General features: G+C 46.0%; 1 protein-coding gene across 2 annotated transcripts in view; it reads right to left on the bottom strand.

The window, feature by feature from the left end:
• The window catches only part of DCUN1D1 (defective in cullin neddylation 1 domain containing 1), a 660,034-nt gene that overhangs the window by 229,183 nt on the left and 412,208 nt on the right, over nucleotides 1–18,643 (bottom strand). For both annotated transcript variants that reach the window (XM_069618653.1, XM_069618654.1), the window contains exon 4: nucleotides 2,530–2,660. In XM_069618653.1, the coding sequence (XP_069474754.1) occupies nucleotides 2,530–2,660 (131 nt within the window). The remainder of the gene's footprint in view (nucleotides 1–2,529; nucleotides 2,661–18,643) is intronic.

Raw genomic sequence — 18,643 nt, 5'->3', positions numbered from 1 at the left:
ACAACGCATCTGTGATAACCATTATCTAGAATGATCGACAGACACCAATTTGCTAGCTATAACCTCTATTAGCAGTAATTTATACATGTTTTTGTGAACACATTCTCCTCTTGAGCGTTATGTCGAAAATAAAAGTACTTGTTACCTTCCTGACTATTGCTGTTTTCTTCTAAATATACTTTTTGAAATCCTTTTTGTGAAAAGAAACATTCGCGTAGTGTGGATGTGTGCGTTTATATTCCTGGTTCTGCGTTGGGTAACATTATGATGTGGGTGATGACAGGTATGTTTGGCTACGCGTCCCACGAACGTCATTAAAATAGGTGGAGCAAATTGTTCCGACTAGTGCTGTCTGATTTAGCGGTGGGTGATCTGAATTAGTGCCACAGGGGCACTAGAATTTAGGGCGATGGATCAACAGATAAGATTAACATAAGATGGCGGTACCCGACCCGTCATTTTTGCATGTGTAAAAGTGAGAAAAACAAAAAAGTAAGATGTATTGGAATCATTTTTTTTAGATCAAGCATATGTTCAAAAATATATGCCTGATCGATTGGGCCAATAACATTTCTGAGCGAACTACCCCTTTAATCCTATGTAATTTACTTAGAGGGATATGCAGCCTTACGTTCATCACTAGCAGAAAGTATTTACTAAGAATAAGCAGAAACCTGTGGTCCAGAAAGTACCATGAGGGAGTATTTCAGACAATTGTTTGGGCACCAGATTAAGCATGTATATCAATGCTAGCCTTTTAAAGAAGAGCCTTCACTTCAGTTCCAATCTCATGTGATGGCAGAGAAGACTGTTTTTCCAGAGGCAGTGGTGGCCAAATGATTGATCCCGAAAGAGTAGGGTGTTGGTTACTGGGATCAGGAGGAGAGGCGCTATACAAAGATGTGGCACATTTTGCAGAGCCCCAATCATTAAATACCTGTGGCAGGTTTCCACATGTTGCTGTTGACAGTCAATGAACCAAAACCATGTACCCTTGCCTCTCCCTGCTGTTTAACAGAACAGTTTTTGCTCAGACGATAAGAGGCAGTTAGGTAAGGTTGTCGCTTAAGAAGGAGAGCAACGTATTCCTGCTACAGAGTCTGGGGGCCTGGTCAGGAAGGAAACTTAGAAGCATTTTTGCCCCACTCTCAGGAGCTTGCAGCACTTGCCAGCAGAAATCGCTAAACTTCTAATTTGTTTGGGTGGGCAGGCAGATGCCATTCTTGCCTCTAAAGAAACCCAAGAACCAACCAGAATGACCCTGGCCATAAAATCAACCATTCCACTGTCTAAACTACAAACTGGCCCACCAATACCTCAATGCACTGCCTTTACCTTATCTTCCCACAGAACACAAGCCGGTCTACACCAGGAGAGAGGGCATTGATCACCTGCATGCTAAGGCATTTGGGGCAGCGCAAACCACTTGGAGAGCAAGACATCAACACACTCACATGTAAAAAATGTGCTCAACACTTTATGAGACTGAAAAAGGGACATAGGCACACTTGGCTGATAATAATGAGACCTTTTGACAGAAGACCAAAACAGCTGATCTATTTTATGGGTACAGCTGTGCCCCCTTCCAACTCCATAATATACTCCTATCCAGCAGTTAATGGCTAGAAAAGAGCTACAAACCACTTTAATGCAAGATTCCAATGAGTCTTTCACAGGGTGTTGAATCCAGTAGGTGAGGGAAGCTGGGAGGACTTTTTTCCTATGGCTACCCGTACAAGCTAGAATACGTTTCTAAGCACCCACCCTGGCGGATGTATCCATGGAAATGCCCCAACATACCTCAAGGCTAAAGTCAAGGCTTTTATACCATCCAGACATCTCCACTCCAGCAACTCCGGTACGCTGAATGTGGCCAGAAGCAACAAATGTAGAGGCATGGGAAGATCCTTTGATCTACTCTCAGCACAGGCATGGAACTTTTTGCCAACAATGCTGAGATTAGAAAACAAACAGCAACCTTTTAGGAAGCAGCTTAAGACCCTTCTGTTTGACTAATCCCTCCTCATGCACTGTCCACCTCATGGTTACCTGCGGAATTATATGTCGTCCTGTTTTTTTGGTCGTATGTGTAGCGCCCCGATGCCTGCGTGCTTTTGGCGCTTAATAAACAAATAATATCACAGTAACAGCACAGATTTAAGTGAATTTAGTTCGCCAAGCTACTAGAAGAATAATCTAGCAGCTAACGACACGAGTGAATCTTGGCTGTATAATATGTAAAAACAGCTACATCATTAACACACTTTACAAATGATGCCTGCGGGCTATGGTGTGTAAAAAACAAATAAAATAAATACCATAACAAAGGTGCTCACTGATAAGCCTAATTATAAAAATATCAAACAATAAAATAAAGCATTGATAGCTGTTTCAATCTAATGATTAAACATTGTAATTTACGTCAGATTTACAGTGCTAAAATGGTAAACATTTAAAAGTGTACAAGTCTGCTTTTAAGTCACAGAAGCATCTTTCTTAGCAGAAAATTATATTTTTGATAATACATACCTAAACCTTTTTGCCCTGGATTCTTTGCAAAGTTGAATGTAAACTGGTAAAAATCCTTAAATCGCCCTTGCTCTTTTAATTCCTGTTCCATTTTTGGAAGCTGCGCTTTTAATCTTTCTATGCTGTCACACCTGCATATTAAACAAATGCATTTACATCATTCTCGTTTGAAATCAAAGGAGTAGGGTCCTTCACAGTCAGTCCATATGTACTAAAAAAAAACAAGTTGCATCTACAAATGAATTTTTCTGCATAGACATTTAATTTGCATGCCAACAAAATAACTTCCTAAAACAGACTTGTTTTCTCCAGCTCAAGACAACACCTATACTTGTTTTTGAACTAGGGGACCATTATCATCATACTAGTAGTAGGGCTAGGGGAGGTATTTCTTCTTAATAAAGTGAATCGATTGGAGCCATGTCCATTTATCCATCTCTTATGTCTGACTCAGCAAAGTTCGCCAATTCTTCGACCTTGTATTTCCAACAGCTTCCAGTGAAATCTATATTAATATGATATATGAATGGCTTACATTTGGCTTCACCTTCCTAGGGTCCTTTTAAACCGGATACACTAGTTTTAAGCTGAAAGGTCAAAAAGCATCCAAGCATAAAATGCAATTGTGCAGGGAAAAGTGTACGTTATATTGGACAACTTTATGGCAGGGTATCAACTATTGAAGCAAAACAAAAGATGGGTAAACCTCTACTTCGCTGACAAAGAGGAAGTAACAAATGTAGTGAACAGAGAGTGTGTCAGCGGAAACAAAATTCAAGTTAAAGTGGTGACCGGCAATGGGTTGGGGAGAGAGGGGGCCCCCAAAATTCGGAATCACAGATCAGGCCATATAAACCAAACAATAATTGAAAAACATGAATATTTTATTTAAATTCCATTTGCTTAAAACATACATATTACATTTTAAATTTTATTACGAGCTCATCTCTAAATAGCAGCATATTGTTGTAGAATAAAGTGCATAGTGAAACAAAGTGCCAATATAAAACCAGACTGAAAATTCAGTCAGTATTAACTTCATGTTGCGAAGCTGTCTGAACCTCAAGTCGGCTGAAAAGGGTCACCCGGCTGGTGGTCAGAGGCTATGGCCGCATTTAACAATGTAGAGAAAACCCCAAAAATATATGGACAAGGCAATAGTAATTCCTAATTAGAAAAAGGGGTGCCATACGTCTATCAACTATTGATCAAAAGGCAGTGAGGCCATTCTAAAGATTGCAGACACTGAGAAACCTGAAGGTGTTGCACTTACTTATCCCCGGGGATCATCCAGGTGGCCAGGACACGGCCATTGCTATTGGATCCAGTTCCTGGGGGTGGAACAGTGCAGGAGGATCACCTGGATGGGTGGTCCGCGCGGAGTGGAAGTGGGACACCGACAGGTGAGACGTGGTATCCCCCTTCTTATAACACCTTTTCCCCATCCTGCCAAGTAGAATACTCAGACACTCTATCCCCCACCCTGTTCCGACACAGTCATTAAAGCACAACACGAAAACCAACGGACTAACACCAGAGCCATTTACCTCACATGTCCCAACACAAGGGTCAGGCAAACTCAGGCAATTGACCAGAACCACACACACCCGACGTCCCTTTCCCTTCCCCACAGGAATAAAAGTTGGAGCACGAGAGTACACTACGAGAAAGGCAGACCGCATGACGAGGCAGTTATCCCTGGGCGGCAATTCAAGAGGAGGAAAAGGCGGCGAGAACTGAAGGGGTGATGAGGAGAGAAGTGGCCTTGCCCTTTCCGGCCCAGACCTGCAAAGCCGCTGTGGAAGGAATCATAAGACTGCGAACAATAGCCAGCATGTGTTGCAGCAGATGTCAACGGTACACGGAGCACACCTACACTGATGATCAGCACAGAGCGAGACACTTGCTACCATGGTATTGTCCTTGACTCCAGATACAAGACAAGCCAAGCGGATGATCACAGCCAGTGAGTCGAGGGGAGAACTAATGAGAAACCAAACTGTGTTGAACAAAAAGGTACAAATGGCAAAGTAAGGGAAGTTTAAAGAACTGTTAAACTCTTAGGGGAAACCAGCTGCATAGGGGTCGGGCAGCACATGGGCTGATCACCCGTTTGATGAAACTACCGATACCAGAAAGCTTTAGCAGAGGCACAAGGAAAAGGTCAAAGTGGTCATATAGGGGTCTAGCAAAACCCCATGTACAGTCGAAAGTCTTTGACCTGTACATAATTGGAAAGCTAAGGAAGAGTAATCCTGCATAGGGAGAAAAGAGACTGGCAAGAGTGAACCCGGCGGAGTGATGTCCACAGTGAACTGTTAGACATTTAGATTTGTGAATGCGAAAGGTGAAATTGTTTTGGACACTAATCATAGTGAACCTGACAGAGGGAGGCTAACATTCAAGAAGGATCTGATTCCGGAAGAGGGGGATCCAAGGGTGAAAAGCCATCATCCCAAAGATTTGTGAATGCAAAAGGAGAAAGCGTGTGAATGAGAGCCATAGTGAACCACACAGAGGGAGGCTGCTATTCGAGAGGGGTTTAAGCCGGGAAAAGGGGGATCCAGGGGTAAAAAGCCAACACCCACCGACATGTGAAGGTAACAGACCAAGTTGTCTGGATATAAGCCATAGCGAACCTGAGTGAGGGAGGCTGAGATTCGAGAGGGGTCTGAGCCCAGAAGAGGGGAACCCAGGGGTGAAGAATTATCACCCCAAGTACAATCAGAAAGGAACTTGTTATTTTGAACCCATCAGGCCCTCGGAAACAAGAGTTAACCACCGAAGGGTCGTAATATCGATAGGAACTGAGGCAAGAGACTTTTTTGTAGAAGAGGGACTTAACCACCGGAGTTCCTGATACCTGAGAACGGAACCCTTGTCTCATGAGTCCCAACCTTGTCCCGTGCTCAAAACGTGGGGAAGTGAGACCTCCAGCTACCACATTCTGAATTATTTGTGAACACTTCTTCTTTCTTGTGAACCCTAGCCCACACTCTTCCTATTTAGTTGTAAGGATTGGCAACCGTTTTTTTCTTTTTAGTATATGCCCTTTTACTTGTCAAGGCGCCACTAGGACTGCCTTATTATTTGACGGTCGTAGCTTACTCCCATCTTAGATTTAGGTTTAGATTAGGCATTTTTTCAACCTACCTATACAGTTTAATAAACACCATTGAACTGTGATCACTTGTGTATGTCTTTACTATTTCCACCATGGGTTCCTTACAACACACACCAGTAAAGCTGTGTGCCTTATTAGGGATGTCGGGGTACTGCTGACAATACATTTTAGGTTATATGCAGAACCACTACAACCGTTAATAAAATCAAATAAATCATAGTCTTAACCATGGGCAGAAGAAGCTTAAACTGCTTTCACCGTAGTCAGATGTGCATTATCAAAACGTACCAACTCTAGATTTGCCAGATTACAAAAAGAAATTAACATTATACGGTCCCAAGAGAAAAGGGTTCTCATTCGCACGTCTCCCACAAAAATACGAGAGAACAGTCAGCTTGCGTATTAAAATAGAGCCCTTAACCAAGTAGCTAAAGGATTTCACTCCTTTCCTGGTCTTTGATCTAGTTATAGGAAGATTAGCAGTGCAGCATTGTGAATCGTCCTAGGATCTCCCTCAGAAGTAGTTGCCCCACATGCCATGCTTTATTGTTGGAAACGGACAGTCTTTAAGGCAGAAATTCTTTTTGTCGCGTTTACCCAAATTGGAGGGCTTCTTCCACTTTCTGCTGGAATTCTTGTTTTTTGCTCCCTTTTTCTTCTAAGCCAGGCTTAATCCAAAGTTTGGCTTTGCGTTGTGTGCTCTGTCTTAAGAGTCCTTATCGCTGCTAAGGCAGGGGTACACAAAGGAACCCCATACTGTCCCAGTAAAGGCACCCACTTGCCTTCAGTCATGCAGATAGGCTGGTGGTTACTTTTTGCTAAGTGTAAAATTGCTCCACTTAGTTGAAACTATTACACCTGGCTAGGCCCAATTTGACAGCATCCTCCAGTTCAAAAAAGGATGTGGTCTTTCTTTGCCTCAAAGTCCTGAGGGGGGTCACATGACTATCCTTATCCTTCTTTGTGTATGTAACAGGAAGTGGACAACTTTTGACAATAGATGGCCATATTCCAGAACTTGTGGGGGCAGGGTAGTTCCCGGGGGCATGGCTGTGCTTAGACATATGGTCTGCCATTGGCAAACAACCCTTTGATTAATTTTATTTGATGTGCGATTGGGTGCTGTGTTCACTCACTGGTCAGAGGCCAAGAAAAAAAAAAGCAGACCCAATTACTCAGCTTGTCTAGAGTGGGAACTCAGTACCTGCATTCCGGCAAGGCCCTGTTGCTTGAAAAAGGATCAAAGCTCTGCATCAGCATCCTTTGATGTTAATCTGATGGTGAAACTGCATAAAAAGAAGTCCAGAAGGACCAGAGTGTGGCATTCCTTCTCCTTGATCTGGTGGGGATAACAGGATTACAACTCCTGCTAAAAGGCCTCATCTCTCTGAAGCACTGAATGTGCCTGCAACATCGGAACCAGATCCAGAAGTGGGAAAACCTTTGCTGCCAGGGCCTGAACACTCTTTGCACCAAACAGACCAGTTTCTCTTCATCCCAGGACCTCACCTCAGAACAAGCAACAGGATTCCACCCACTCCCCTCCGTCTGGGAAGCTCCAGTTGCCAGTGCTGCCCTCTGTCCTGCAAACACACTGGCACACTCCCCTCCTGGTTCTTGTGTGACAGGATCCTCTCCGTGTGGCATCCAAGAACATCTTCAATAACCTTTCTTCCGTAGGCTCTTCAAACTCACCAAAGCTTCAGAAGACTAATCCTGCACCTGAAGACACAGAAAGAACTGTGTGTTGCAGACTACCACAGCTTCTTCATCTTTCAGTTTCTCTGGCTTGTACCATCGGCCCAGGAAGCACTGAATTATCAATTGTCCTTCTCTAGGGTTTTGAAATCCCTCTTGTCCCTTTGCAATATCGCTAGTACATATGGTAGTTGCCAAAAACGTGCAGTGTCCTCTTAAGGAAACTGCAAGAAACGTCTTCTGCAGAATTGTTTTTTGGACCCAGGTTATTGCTCTCCTGACTATCCAGTGCTGCTGCAAAGTCCTTTTTTTATTTGCTGGAATATTCATTTTTAGGTTCACTTTTCATCACTGAGAGCAGATCCTCTAAATAAATAAATGCATATCAGAAGGTACAATGTCCGCCTTGAGTTCTCTTGCAGGCAGACTCAAAATATGAACTGTAACTACATTTCATTTTCACTTATCATCTTACCCATTTATTTCTTAAACAGTGTGCATAATGTGTACTCGCCACCAGCTATTGACAAGTGATATGGCAAGTAAGAAGTGGCGTGCTGTGTGTATATATAGAATTGAGGAGGCGAGTGACTTTACGGCTGGCTAGTAGCTTGCAACTAGAATTTTCGTCCAGCTTTCGATTTCATTTAGCAGACTATTAGGCAACACATTGCTATGTTTGCGCTCGTCTTGGAAGAAAGACGCAGAGCAACAAAGGTTCGAAACTCCGGGTGCACGCTTAGAATCCTCTTCAGTACTGAACGCATTATAAAAAACCAATTATAATTATGTTGGTCAACACACAAGCCTCCACGAACCGTAGTTCTGATGTAGGCCCATTGCGCAAGGTGCCACAGGGTCCGTCAGTCCCTCGATGCTCTGTATCCCTGATGGCTGCTGCTGCCCTGCATGCAGGACTAGGACCTTGACAAAATCCACCCGTGTAAAGGAACAAAAAATATGCAAAAATAGAATAGATGCAGCACTCTGGGTAATGAGACCAAAGAGAAATAGCAATTTAAAGACCACAAGGTTCAAAAAGGATTTCTTGAGGTTGCATATGGGATCAAAATGACCTAGCCAGTCTATACTGCCCAAAGATGGATTAGGGGGAGAGGTAGAAATCAGTCAGTAATGCCTTTGCCAATGTCTTGGTGGTTAGATCACTTCAAACATGGCTTATCTGACTCGTTGGCGGGTTCTCTTCGGTTCGAGGTTGTGGCAGTCACGACGGCCAAGCGTCAAGCTGTCGTCCGAGTCGGAGATCAAACGGAAGGTAGCTGCGGTCTCAAAGCATCTACTTGAGCTTTGTGTATCTGGCTGTCACCAGGTTATGTTGATGGGAGGTTAGACAGCGGTTGCGCTGGTACCAGGATGCACCGGCAAGTCGATTCGGAAGCTCAGAGGTGGCTGTTTAGGCGACACCAGGGCCGGGTCGATCAACTTAAAGGAGCAACGAGGAAAAAGCTGGTGCTTCAAATGGTGACTTGAGCAATGCAAACCAATGGTACTTCATTGGTTCGAGATGAGGCAACGACACACATTGGCTTGTGTGGTGGCGGACTGTATTGAACAGCAAATGGTGGTTTGGAGAGCAGTGAAAGCCGAAGGGTCTTGGAGGACCACTCAGCATCGAATGTGCTGGAGTCACAGCTTGCATGGGGCATCATCGAAAACACAAGGATCTTGGCTGTTTGGGCTTTCAGGAGCAGCAAGTCCCAGTCCACGGTCTCAAGAGCCAAGGTTAGTCCTTTTCTCAGGCTCCAAAACGCGGAGAGGCTGGTACACACCTTCAGGGATCCTGCAACACGTGCAAGGTCCTAGCCAACAGGATGGATGGCTGAGATGCAGGTCTTGGTCTAGTAGCAGAGTTTATCCCCCCCCCCAATGGTCCCTGGGGCTGGTTGGTTGGCAGAGCTCACCTCTGCCTTGGAGCACCCACCTTCACCTCAGAACTTTAGAACGGATCTCAGCAGGGTCCAGCGAAATAATCTTCTAGGGTTGGATCCCAGAGATGATTCAAAGAAGGGGTGTGAGGGCCCCATTGTTTAAAGGTAAAAGTCCAAAGGTGATTAAACAAAAGCTAGGCTGCTTTAGGGGTCCGATTCCCTGCTCTTGGAAGACGTGGACCTGGCCCTTCTGACATCACACCCAAAGTGCTTTGCTCCAGAGGAAGTGGAGGGGACAGGAAAGAGGCATGATGAAAGTCTTAGTCCACCGTACAGATGTACCCCTGGCTACACCAACGCAAAGGCCTTTAGAAACGCAGCACCCTAGTGTGAGGCATAGCTCTTTGTAAATGGGTGTGCCCTTCATTCCTGCTCCCAGGCCTCCGGTGAAGTGGCTGGCCCTGGGAAGAGAGTGTTACTTGCCCTTACAAAGGAACAAGCAGGCAATCCACCAATGTGCCCAGGGTGCCTGGTCAGGAAGAAATATGCATAACTCTTCCACAGTTGTACTGGGCCCACAGGACTGACACGTGTGACATTAATTCAATGTGGCTTAGATAACTAAGAGATGCCACAATACCCTAAATCTGGCATGGCTTATATTTATAGTTTAAATTGTCACTAGGGCAGAATCCTCAGAGTGAAGCAGTTTTAGGAACAGGGGTGCGTATCTGGAAATGCAGCCCCTGCACTAAAGAGATGTGGCGGTAACTGCAGCTGTCGAGAGGGCACCTGTGACCCGAAGCTGCTCTATGCCACAGGTAGAGCAGGCATTGCAAATCAGGATACTGATGCAGCAGGACACAGATGCTATGCGTTTGCCATAGAGCTTACTAAAGAGGAATTTGATCAGCGGATTACCCTTTCAGAGATGGAATTACTCGTATTTTATTATTTAATTAAAAAAAGCCAGTGCTTTCATACCCTTGGCAGATGTAATTCGTCACAAGAAAACAGACGACGCATTTCTTTTTAATACGCTTTATTTATTTTTAATTGTCATCACCATACAGAATCAAGAGAATACAGCAAGAGAACAACATTAACAGCAGCTCATGTGACAAATCCCCCCATCACAACAAAGGGAAAGAAAATACAAAAAAAAGGGTATTAACTTCGCACAGTTCAACTTCGATACCGGATAAAAGTACAACTCTCATAGTCCAAACCTCTACTTGACATATCACAGTCCGAATAGCTCTCTCCTGTCCATCCCAATCTCATAGGCTTAGTTCCCCCAAACAACCCGATTCCCATCCCCTGCTTCCCTACCATTTCTCCCTCCAATCCATTACAAGTGCCTTAGGCTCTGCATAAGTTGTGGCCGAAATACAGCAGCTTCCACGTCTCTGACATGTTCTATGAAAGGAGTCAAAGTCTGTATGTATTTGGGAATCGTGTTGGATAAGAGTGCTGCGATTCTCTCCATAGCTAAGATCTCTTATACCTTTGTTTACCAGTAAGCCAAAGCCCCCCCCACCCCACCCCCTGAGTCTTCCAGAAGTGGGCTCTCGTCATCTCGTGCGCGAGCAGCAGTTGTTTAAACAGAGCAGCTCTTGGACCTAAAAGTGGGAACGAGCCATCTTACAGCGTGCCCCCCAGCAACATCACAATGGGGCTTAGAGGGACATGCTTACTAGTAATTTCCCTAATCTGCGCCAACACCTCCCTTCCAATATATTTGGATCACAGGGCAGGACTTCCACATATGTGTCATACTTCCCTCTCGCCCACATCCATTGCAACAGCGATCTGAGATCAGTTGATATTTTGTGAAGGCTTGCGGGCGTGAGGTACTACCTATAGCAAAGCTCGATGGCCCCCTCTTAGATTTGTGTGCATCTTGAACATGTGGTTACAAAGCCAAATCGTGTCGCAAGATTATTCATAGATGTTGTAATGAAGGTGCTGATTCAGCGCCAGACAGGTGAGGCGCACCTACCAACAGTGGTAATTAAAATTGGGTGGGCAGAGACACCACCTATGGGGGAGAAAACGAGGGACCTCTGGTATTGGGGTCTCTCTCTCTCTCTCTCTCTCTCTCTCTTGTAAAAACACAAAGCTTGAAGTGCAACAGCTTCTAACAGTATGAACATTGCATTATGTGTATACAAATGGTCACTCTATGTCAGTCTTCAACTCTCATCAACCAGTTTCAACTCTAAACAGTTCTGGTCCACTGATTTGTGCTTGCCCAGCTGTAATAAACTGTTACTTCTTGCCCTGTGTTTGCTCCTTTTGGACTACCTGTGGTAATTATTTATTACGAGTTTTGATGGACCCCCGCTAAATTTTTGGAGGCACCAGCGAGATCCTGAGTTCTCTCAGTTCATTTAGAGTACCTCAGCCACACTCCCTGGGGACGCAGGTTCGGCGACTGCAGACCAGATTCCTGCTCATCACTGAGGAGGTCCAGCAGATGCCGAGTACACAAAGGTCTGCGGGGTCTCAAGCGCCGTCCGTTCTCAGGGGGAAGTGACCAGACATGGGAGTCTCGATGCGGAGGGGATTGGAGGATCTCAAGGACGCGAGTGTAACCGTGCAAGAAATCGCTGTATCGCAGTTGCATGCCTGCAGCATGGAAGGGATAGAATTTTATGGTGTTTAGGAAGCATCCTCAAGGTGGGAGGATGATCAGCCTTAGCAGTAGTAGTTTTTAGCACGTACCACCCTGTAGGAGGGATGTGGGAGTGGGCACGTCTGCACTAGAGCAGGAGAGTTGCGCTGTAAGTGGCGGGCTCAGTAAGACAGACGCTACGTGTAGCTCCGGTGATTGTTCAGCTGCGTCATTGGGGTAGACAGGCAGTTTGTTTTTTGTTGTTGTGGAGGTATAGAGAGGGACGTGCGAGTGTGGTAGTTAGTTTTGTTCATGGTGGAGGGATCAACATCGAGGGGGTACCTAGTGTATGATAGTGAAAAAAAGGTAAATAAATGCTAAGCGCACTAACAGGAAAGGTCAGCCTGTGGAAAGGGATGTAGTTTACTAACTCGGTGAGTGGTCAGGGCTGGTGTGGGGGTGGGGAGAGAGAGAGGGGGGAGGGAGAGAGAGAGAGGGGGGGAGGGGAGGGAGAGAGAGAGAGAGGGGGGGAGGGGAGGGAGAGAGAGAGAGAGAGGGGGGGGAGGGGAGGGAGAGAGAGAGAGAGAGAGAGGAGAGGGAGAGGGAGAGGGAGAGGGAGAGGGAGAGGGAGAGGGAGAGGGAGAGGGAGAGGGAGAGGGAGAGGGAGAGAGGAATAGGGGGCGAGTGTGAATATGGAGGGAAAAGGTGGGAAAAGAAAAAAGGAGAAGAGGGCCTAGGGTAAGGTGGACATAGGGGAAAGGGAGTAGGACGACAGGGGATAATGGCCTACTTAAACAGTCCGTTGGATCATATGTGCAGAAAATTGCCCCAGTATTGCGACAAAATATTGAAATATAATTTTCAGTGGGTCCAGGAGACTGCGGGTGAGTGGCCCAGGGAGGGATCGTTCGCCAGTAAAAATAGAATGTTCACATACTTGTTAGCAAAATACAAGGGCTCCAAGCTAAAGGCAGACAGAATATATTGGGGTGCTGAATATTATACGAATAAACAAAGGGGGAACAAATGAAAAAAAGGAAGAAGGAACAAAGGAAGGGAACAGACTCAGTGCTCCGCCCCCACCCTATGGTATCTGACATTACAGCCCGTGGTGGGTTATGCAAACCCACAGCAGGAAAAAACAGAAGGAGATAAAGAAACAAAGAAAAAGTGGGACAGGGACGAATGATGGGAGGAAGTACATAAAATGGTTGTCTGGGAGGATCAAATTCAAATTGGATGACGAGGAAGAAGGTAAGGAGGAGGAAATAGAAGAGGACGGCGAGGATAGTGCAGCCTCAGATGAGGGAGGTGTAGGGGGGGAAAATGGTGCGATGGAGATGGCGGCGAATGGACACCAGACAGGAGAAGGGTATGAAAGCAAAAATTACCACTGGATAGTGGGAGGAGTGTGGAAGGGACTTGTTACTTCCTTCCAAAGTAGAAAAGACAAGATAAAAATAGGTGTGGTCCAGGCCACCAAGGGAGCAGAGACAGGAACGAGACAAATGCCACTGTTACAAAATGGAAAAGGGGATGCAGATTATGTCTCATGGCACACTATAGACCGGGAATCTAATATGTAGCATGCCCTCCCCTTGCCCCTCCTGTGGCAGGGGCCAGCAAACGGATACAGACGCTTAGTAACATGGTCAATAGGGAACATCAAGAGCTTATTTGCAACCATCATAGAGGAACAAGGAGACAAGATATGGGAGCAGGCAAGATATAAGGGAGTAAAATTGAGCACAAATGTCCACAACAGGGCTCCATTTAACAACTGCCGAGCACACATGTAGGAAGTGCTGAGGAGCATGCATCCAGATAGCTACGATCTAGGGATAGTAATGGCACATAAAATGAAGCCTGACGATCCCACAAACTACATAAAACCGGTGCAGGATCGAGACACGAAGGTCCTGGGACGAGTGCATACCTCCATTTTACCACATATTGGTCAAAGGGTTGCCAGCAGAGGTTCAGCACTGCAAATGGAAACAGAAGCACGAGAGACAGGCGGCAGAAAATGCGGCCAAAACTGAAAACTAACTGGTACAAAAGAAACTGCCAAAGTACACAATGGAAGGGGCAATGCTTGTTCCCGACACAGCTGCAGTGTCGCCCGCCCAACAGGGAAAATGCTGCAGCAAGGAAGTTACATACAGCTGCAATATACGCTACAATGGGGAATTCCACAACAGGGGAATTATATGCACTGGGGATTTTGTCTCCATGGGGAGAGGGTACCAGCAACAAGGAAGAGGAGGTTATAGAGGGTCAGGTTACAGGGTCTTCGGACCGTGTTAAATATTCCAGAACATGGGGCATCTTGGGCGCACCTGCCCTTTCGTGCAGCAAGCACAGGCACAAGCAATGCAAGTGGCACAACAGGGGTGTGGCACCATAGTGGCAGCAGATGCAGCTCCTCCCAGCCCAGTCACAGCAGAGGAAGATGTCTGCACAGCAAGGAGGGACAGACGCAAAGGGGAACCACCATGGCTGAATAGCAACTCCAACCATGACACAACCTCCAGCAGTAGCGGCAGGAAGTGCGGTGGTGTTAGGACAGAACTTAGTACCCCACTACACCAGGGTCAGCGTTGTTGGAGGAAATCCTTTTCCTTTCCAACAGGGTAACCCCGCAACAATAGGGGGGCCCAAAGAAAGCCTGAGTGTGTCCAGTCCTAGCAATAACGGACAGCCCCATAGAGGAACCCGAGGTAGCAGTGAAAATAGGAACAAGAAAATGTCCCTTTCTATTAGACACAGGAGCAACCAAATCCTGCATTACAGAGGGGGGGGTGGGGGGAGATACCCGTTATCAAACAAAGTAATGGATACACAGGGCTTCTCTGAGGAGGTAGCGACGGTTCCAGTAACAAAAGATTTACTGCTGACCATAGGGACTTAACACATCGTAGCACCACTACTGTGTTCCAAAGACACTCCTATAAATATACTAGTGTGAGATTTGCTCAGCAAGCTAAACGCAACAATCTCATTCACGAAGAAAGAGATGGTGTGCACAACACCAGCTTTTACTACACACGAGTGGCCGCACTCCTGGCAGCGCATGCTCAGAGCACCCTGCAAGCCCAGCCCACATACCCGAGCATGTTCCTGTATGGGGTTGAGATCCTACTGCAGTGAGTTCCGGGGATACATGGGAAGGTGTTCAGTTCAGGCCACAGTGCCAAAAGGACAATATAAAGGGAACCACGCTTGTGCTACAGCTAGAGGTGGTGGTATGCAAAGACATAGTGACCCAATGTGGGACATACGACGACAACATGGAATGGCGCACAGTGCTATAGATCGACCCCACATCAACAATAACAGGAGTATCGGATTAACAGTTCTCCAATGAGGAGGAGGGAGAGATAGTATTCCAGCTACATATACCCTTTCGAGTTCAGATAATGGAAAAGCTGGTACCCATACTAACACTGTTAGTGGTAAAAGGGAACAAACACAGAGGGCGATTGCAAAAATGTGTCACAGAAATGATGGTCCAAGGGTCCTCATGATGTAGGGAGTACTAAAAGGAGTGGGGGCGGTGAATAAAAAACTAAAGTAAGAGGTTTCATTTCCCTGTGCGAAACAATAACCATTGTTCATGGAAGCAAATGAGGGGACATACTCGACTCTGCATGAATTATGGTAGCAGGGCATCATACAGACATCCTCATTGCCATGTAAAACTGCAATACACCCGATCAAGAAATCAAAGGGTGGGTCATGGAGATTCATACAGAATATACGCCTTCCAAACGATGTGGTAGAGGCAGAATTTCCCTTGATACCCAACACTGCTACAATACTGTGCAACCTCCTGACAAAAGGCGAAGTACTTCACAGTCATTGAAGTGAAGAATGCCAACTTTTCTATTCCATTGCACCCAGGTTCAAGATACCCAGCAGTGTTTACACATCGCGGAACCAGATTTGAGCACAATAGGTTGCCCCAGGGGTACTGTGAGTCACCTAGCTTCTTCAACAGAGTGATCTGAATGGACTTGAGCAATTTACAAATGCCAAGCACAGTGATCCAGTATGTTGATGATTTGCTGATATGCAGTGAGAAAGAGGAAGAGTGTAGGGCAGATTCAAACAGTGCTAGCAGACAAGGGGTACAAAGCAAAAGTGTAATATTGCCAGGATGCGGTTGTGTACCTGGGATAGATAATATCCATTGAATGGTGCAGGATAACACCAGAGAGGGTAAAGGCAGTTTACGCCACAGCACGCTCACGCATAGTGAAGGAAATGCCAAAGTTCCTGGGGCTATGCAACTACTACAGGGCATGGGTGTCCGATTACTCCACATTCACCAAAACCCTTATTGCAGACCCTTAAGGAAGCACAAAAGGAGACGAGGGAACTAAAATGGATATCTGAAATGAATGAGAGTTTCACAGAGCTAAAGGAAGCCCTAGCCCACAAGTCAGCACTGGCCACCCCTAATTACAGTGAGAAATTCTACTTTTTCCTCACACCGAGATGGCTCAGTGATGATGGCGGTCATCACATAAAATAAGCTACAGGGACACAAGCCATTGGCAAATTACAGTTCAATTCTAGACCCAGTTATGTAGAGACACTTGCCCTGCGAACAAGCGATTGCGGCTGCTTCATTTGCAATAGAGAAGGCAGCGACAATCACCATATGGTGTGCCGTACATGGAATACTCACCATTTACCATCCTGGAGAAATAATAAAAGCACACAAACACGACAGAGGGCATCAGGCTACAAGGCCATACTGACAAAGCCAGCCATTGAGGTGGTGAGGTGCCGTGTGGTCAACCTAGCTACCTAAATAGCAGAACCTGCAGAGGAAGGGGATTACATACAGGATTGTGCAGCACACATGAATAGAATGGAAGGGAACATACAGATGAAAGAAGAAATAGAAGCGGCAGACATGGTTTATATTGATGGGCCATCAAGCATAGATCCCAATACTGGAAGGAAACACACTGGAGCCGCGGAGGTATGTTACAGGAACGGGGAGTATGTAATAGCATCTCAACAACGATTACCATCAGATTATTCAGCAGACAGCAGAAATATTATCTATGATCAGTGCGCTAAATATGATGGAAGGATATGCAGCTAACATTTTCTGATTCGGCCTATGTAACATTAACAATACATTGAGGATTGACAATAGGAAAGAAGGGGATTCAGGAGGAGTGACAGTTCTCCAGAGCAACATGCGGAGCTGCTTGGGCAATCGATTGAGGCACTGAAAGTGCCAGTAGAGGTGGCCATAATAAAATGCGCTGCCCATACAGGAAAACAGGACACAAGACCGAATATCAATAAGAAATGAAATGGCCGACACAGCAGCCAAAGAAGAGGCCTATTTACTTGAAGGAAGTATGAGGTGGTAACCAGGGGCAAAAGAAGAACCCAATTTATGGCAGCAGAAAGGAGGGTGGGTCAAGAGGAAGAGAGGGGAGGGTTTCAACACATTACCAATTGCAAAATGTTGCAATGCCCATTAAGAAGAACAAGTTACTTAACCATGGTAATGTTATTTCGACTGGATGTTCCTCCCACGTATTACTCATCTTATGGAATCTCCATATATAGCTTCTTCTGCTTCGTAAATGTTTTCCGGGAGAGGGCGCTGACAGTCGATGCCAGTCAACCCGATGTCCCTCGGAGGCCTCCGTCTTGACGTCATCGATGGTATAAAGGGCGCACAACCACCGTTGACTTCAGTTCTGTTTTTAAAGTGTGTATACGAAATACACTCGACAGTTACTCCTCCTCCAAGAGCGAAGACTGCAATCACATGGAAAATTCTACTGCAGAGCGGGCTGGGAGGGGCCATGAGGACTATGTGGGAGGAACATCCAGTCGAAAAGAACGTTACCATGGGTAAGTAACTTGTTCTTCAAACGGATTGTGTCATCTCACGTTTTCCTCATTTTATGATAAACTCCCATAGCAGTGAATGTATTCCTGGAGTAGGGAGTACATTTTCATACTCATAATTTAGGAGTTCCGTTATAGTTAGGGGTGCACAGAATGTAGCACTGCCTTTCCTAATAAACCTTCCCGGCTGGAGGAAGAGTCCAGATTATAGAGTTTGGTAAAAGTGTGTACAGGCATGTGGATGCCACACAAATAACTTAATTGTGACACCCCTCTGTAATGCAGAGGAGGTAGCCATGCCCCTGGTCGAATGAGCTCCAAGACCCCCGGGGTGATCCTTAGCCGCTAATCTATAGCATTCAGATATTCCTAAAATGATCGATCTTGACAAAGTTTGTTTTAAAATTGCCAAACCAAACTTGTGGCCCGTGCAACCTACAAACTGTTGGTCACTGTGTGTTATTTTAGACATCCTGAAGATGTAAAATGTTCCCCATTGGCTGACCCGTGATGCCGCTGTGTGCCCCCCCCCGGTCCCGTATGATATTGCTGTGCACCCCCCAGACCCTCTGGTTCCATGTCCTGTGTTGTCGCTGTATGACCCCAGCCTCTCTGCCCCCCCCCCCCTTGATCTCGCTATGAACCCCTGGCCGCTCTGGTGCTGTGATGTCTGTGCCCCAGCCCCTTTGGCCCCTCCATGCTGTTGCTGTATGCCCCATCCCCTGGTCCCACCGATGTTGCTTATGCCCCACACCCTCCAGTCCTCGTGTACCATTTCCTCCTGTCTGTGTCTTGGCACGCACAGTCGGTATGTCGCTACACCAAGTGCGGTGCCTAGTCTTCACATTCTTGCTGTTCATGACCTGTGGGAGTTTCCTTGTGTTTTCCCTCGTTTCCCTC

Source organism: Ambystoma mexicanum, chromosome 10 (genome assembly GCF_040938575.1).
Source record: "Ambystoma mexicanum isolate Mex_15411 chromosome 10, UKY_AmexF1_1, whole genome shotgun sequence".
Classification (NCBI taxonomy): Eukaryota; Metazoa; Chordata; class Amphibia; order Caudata; family Ambystomatidae; genus Ambystoma; species Ambystoma mexicanum.
This window is presented reverse-complemented; position numbering and strand designations above follow the sequence as displayed.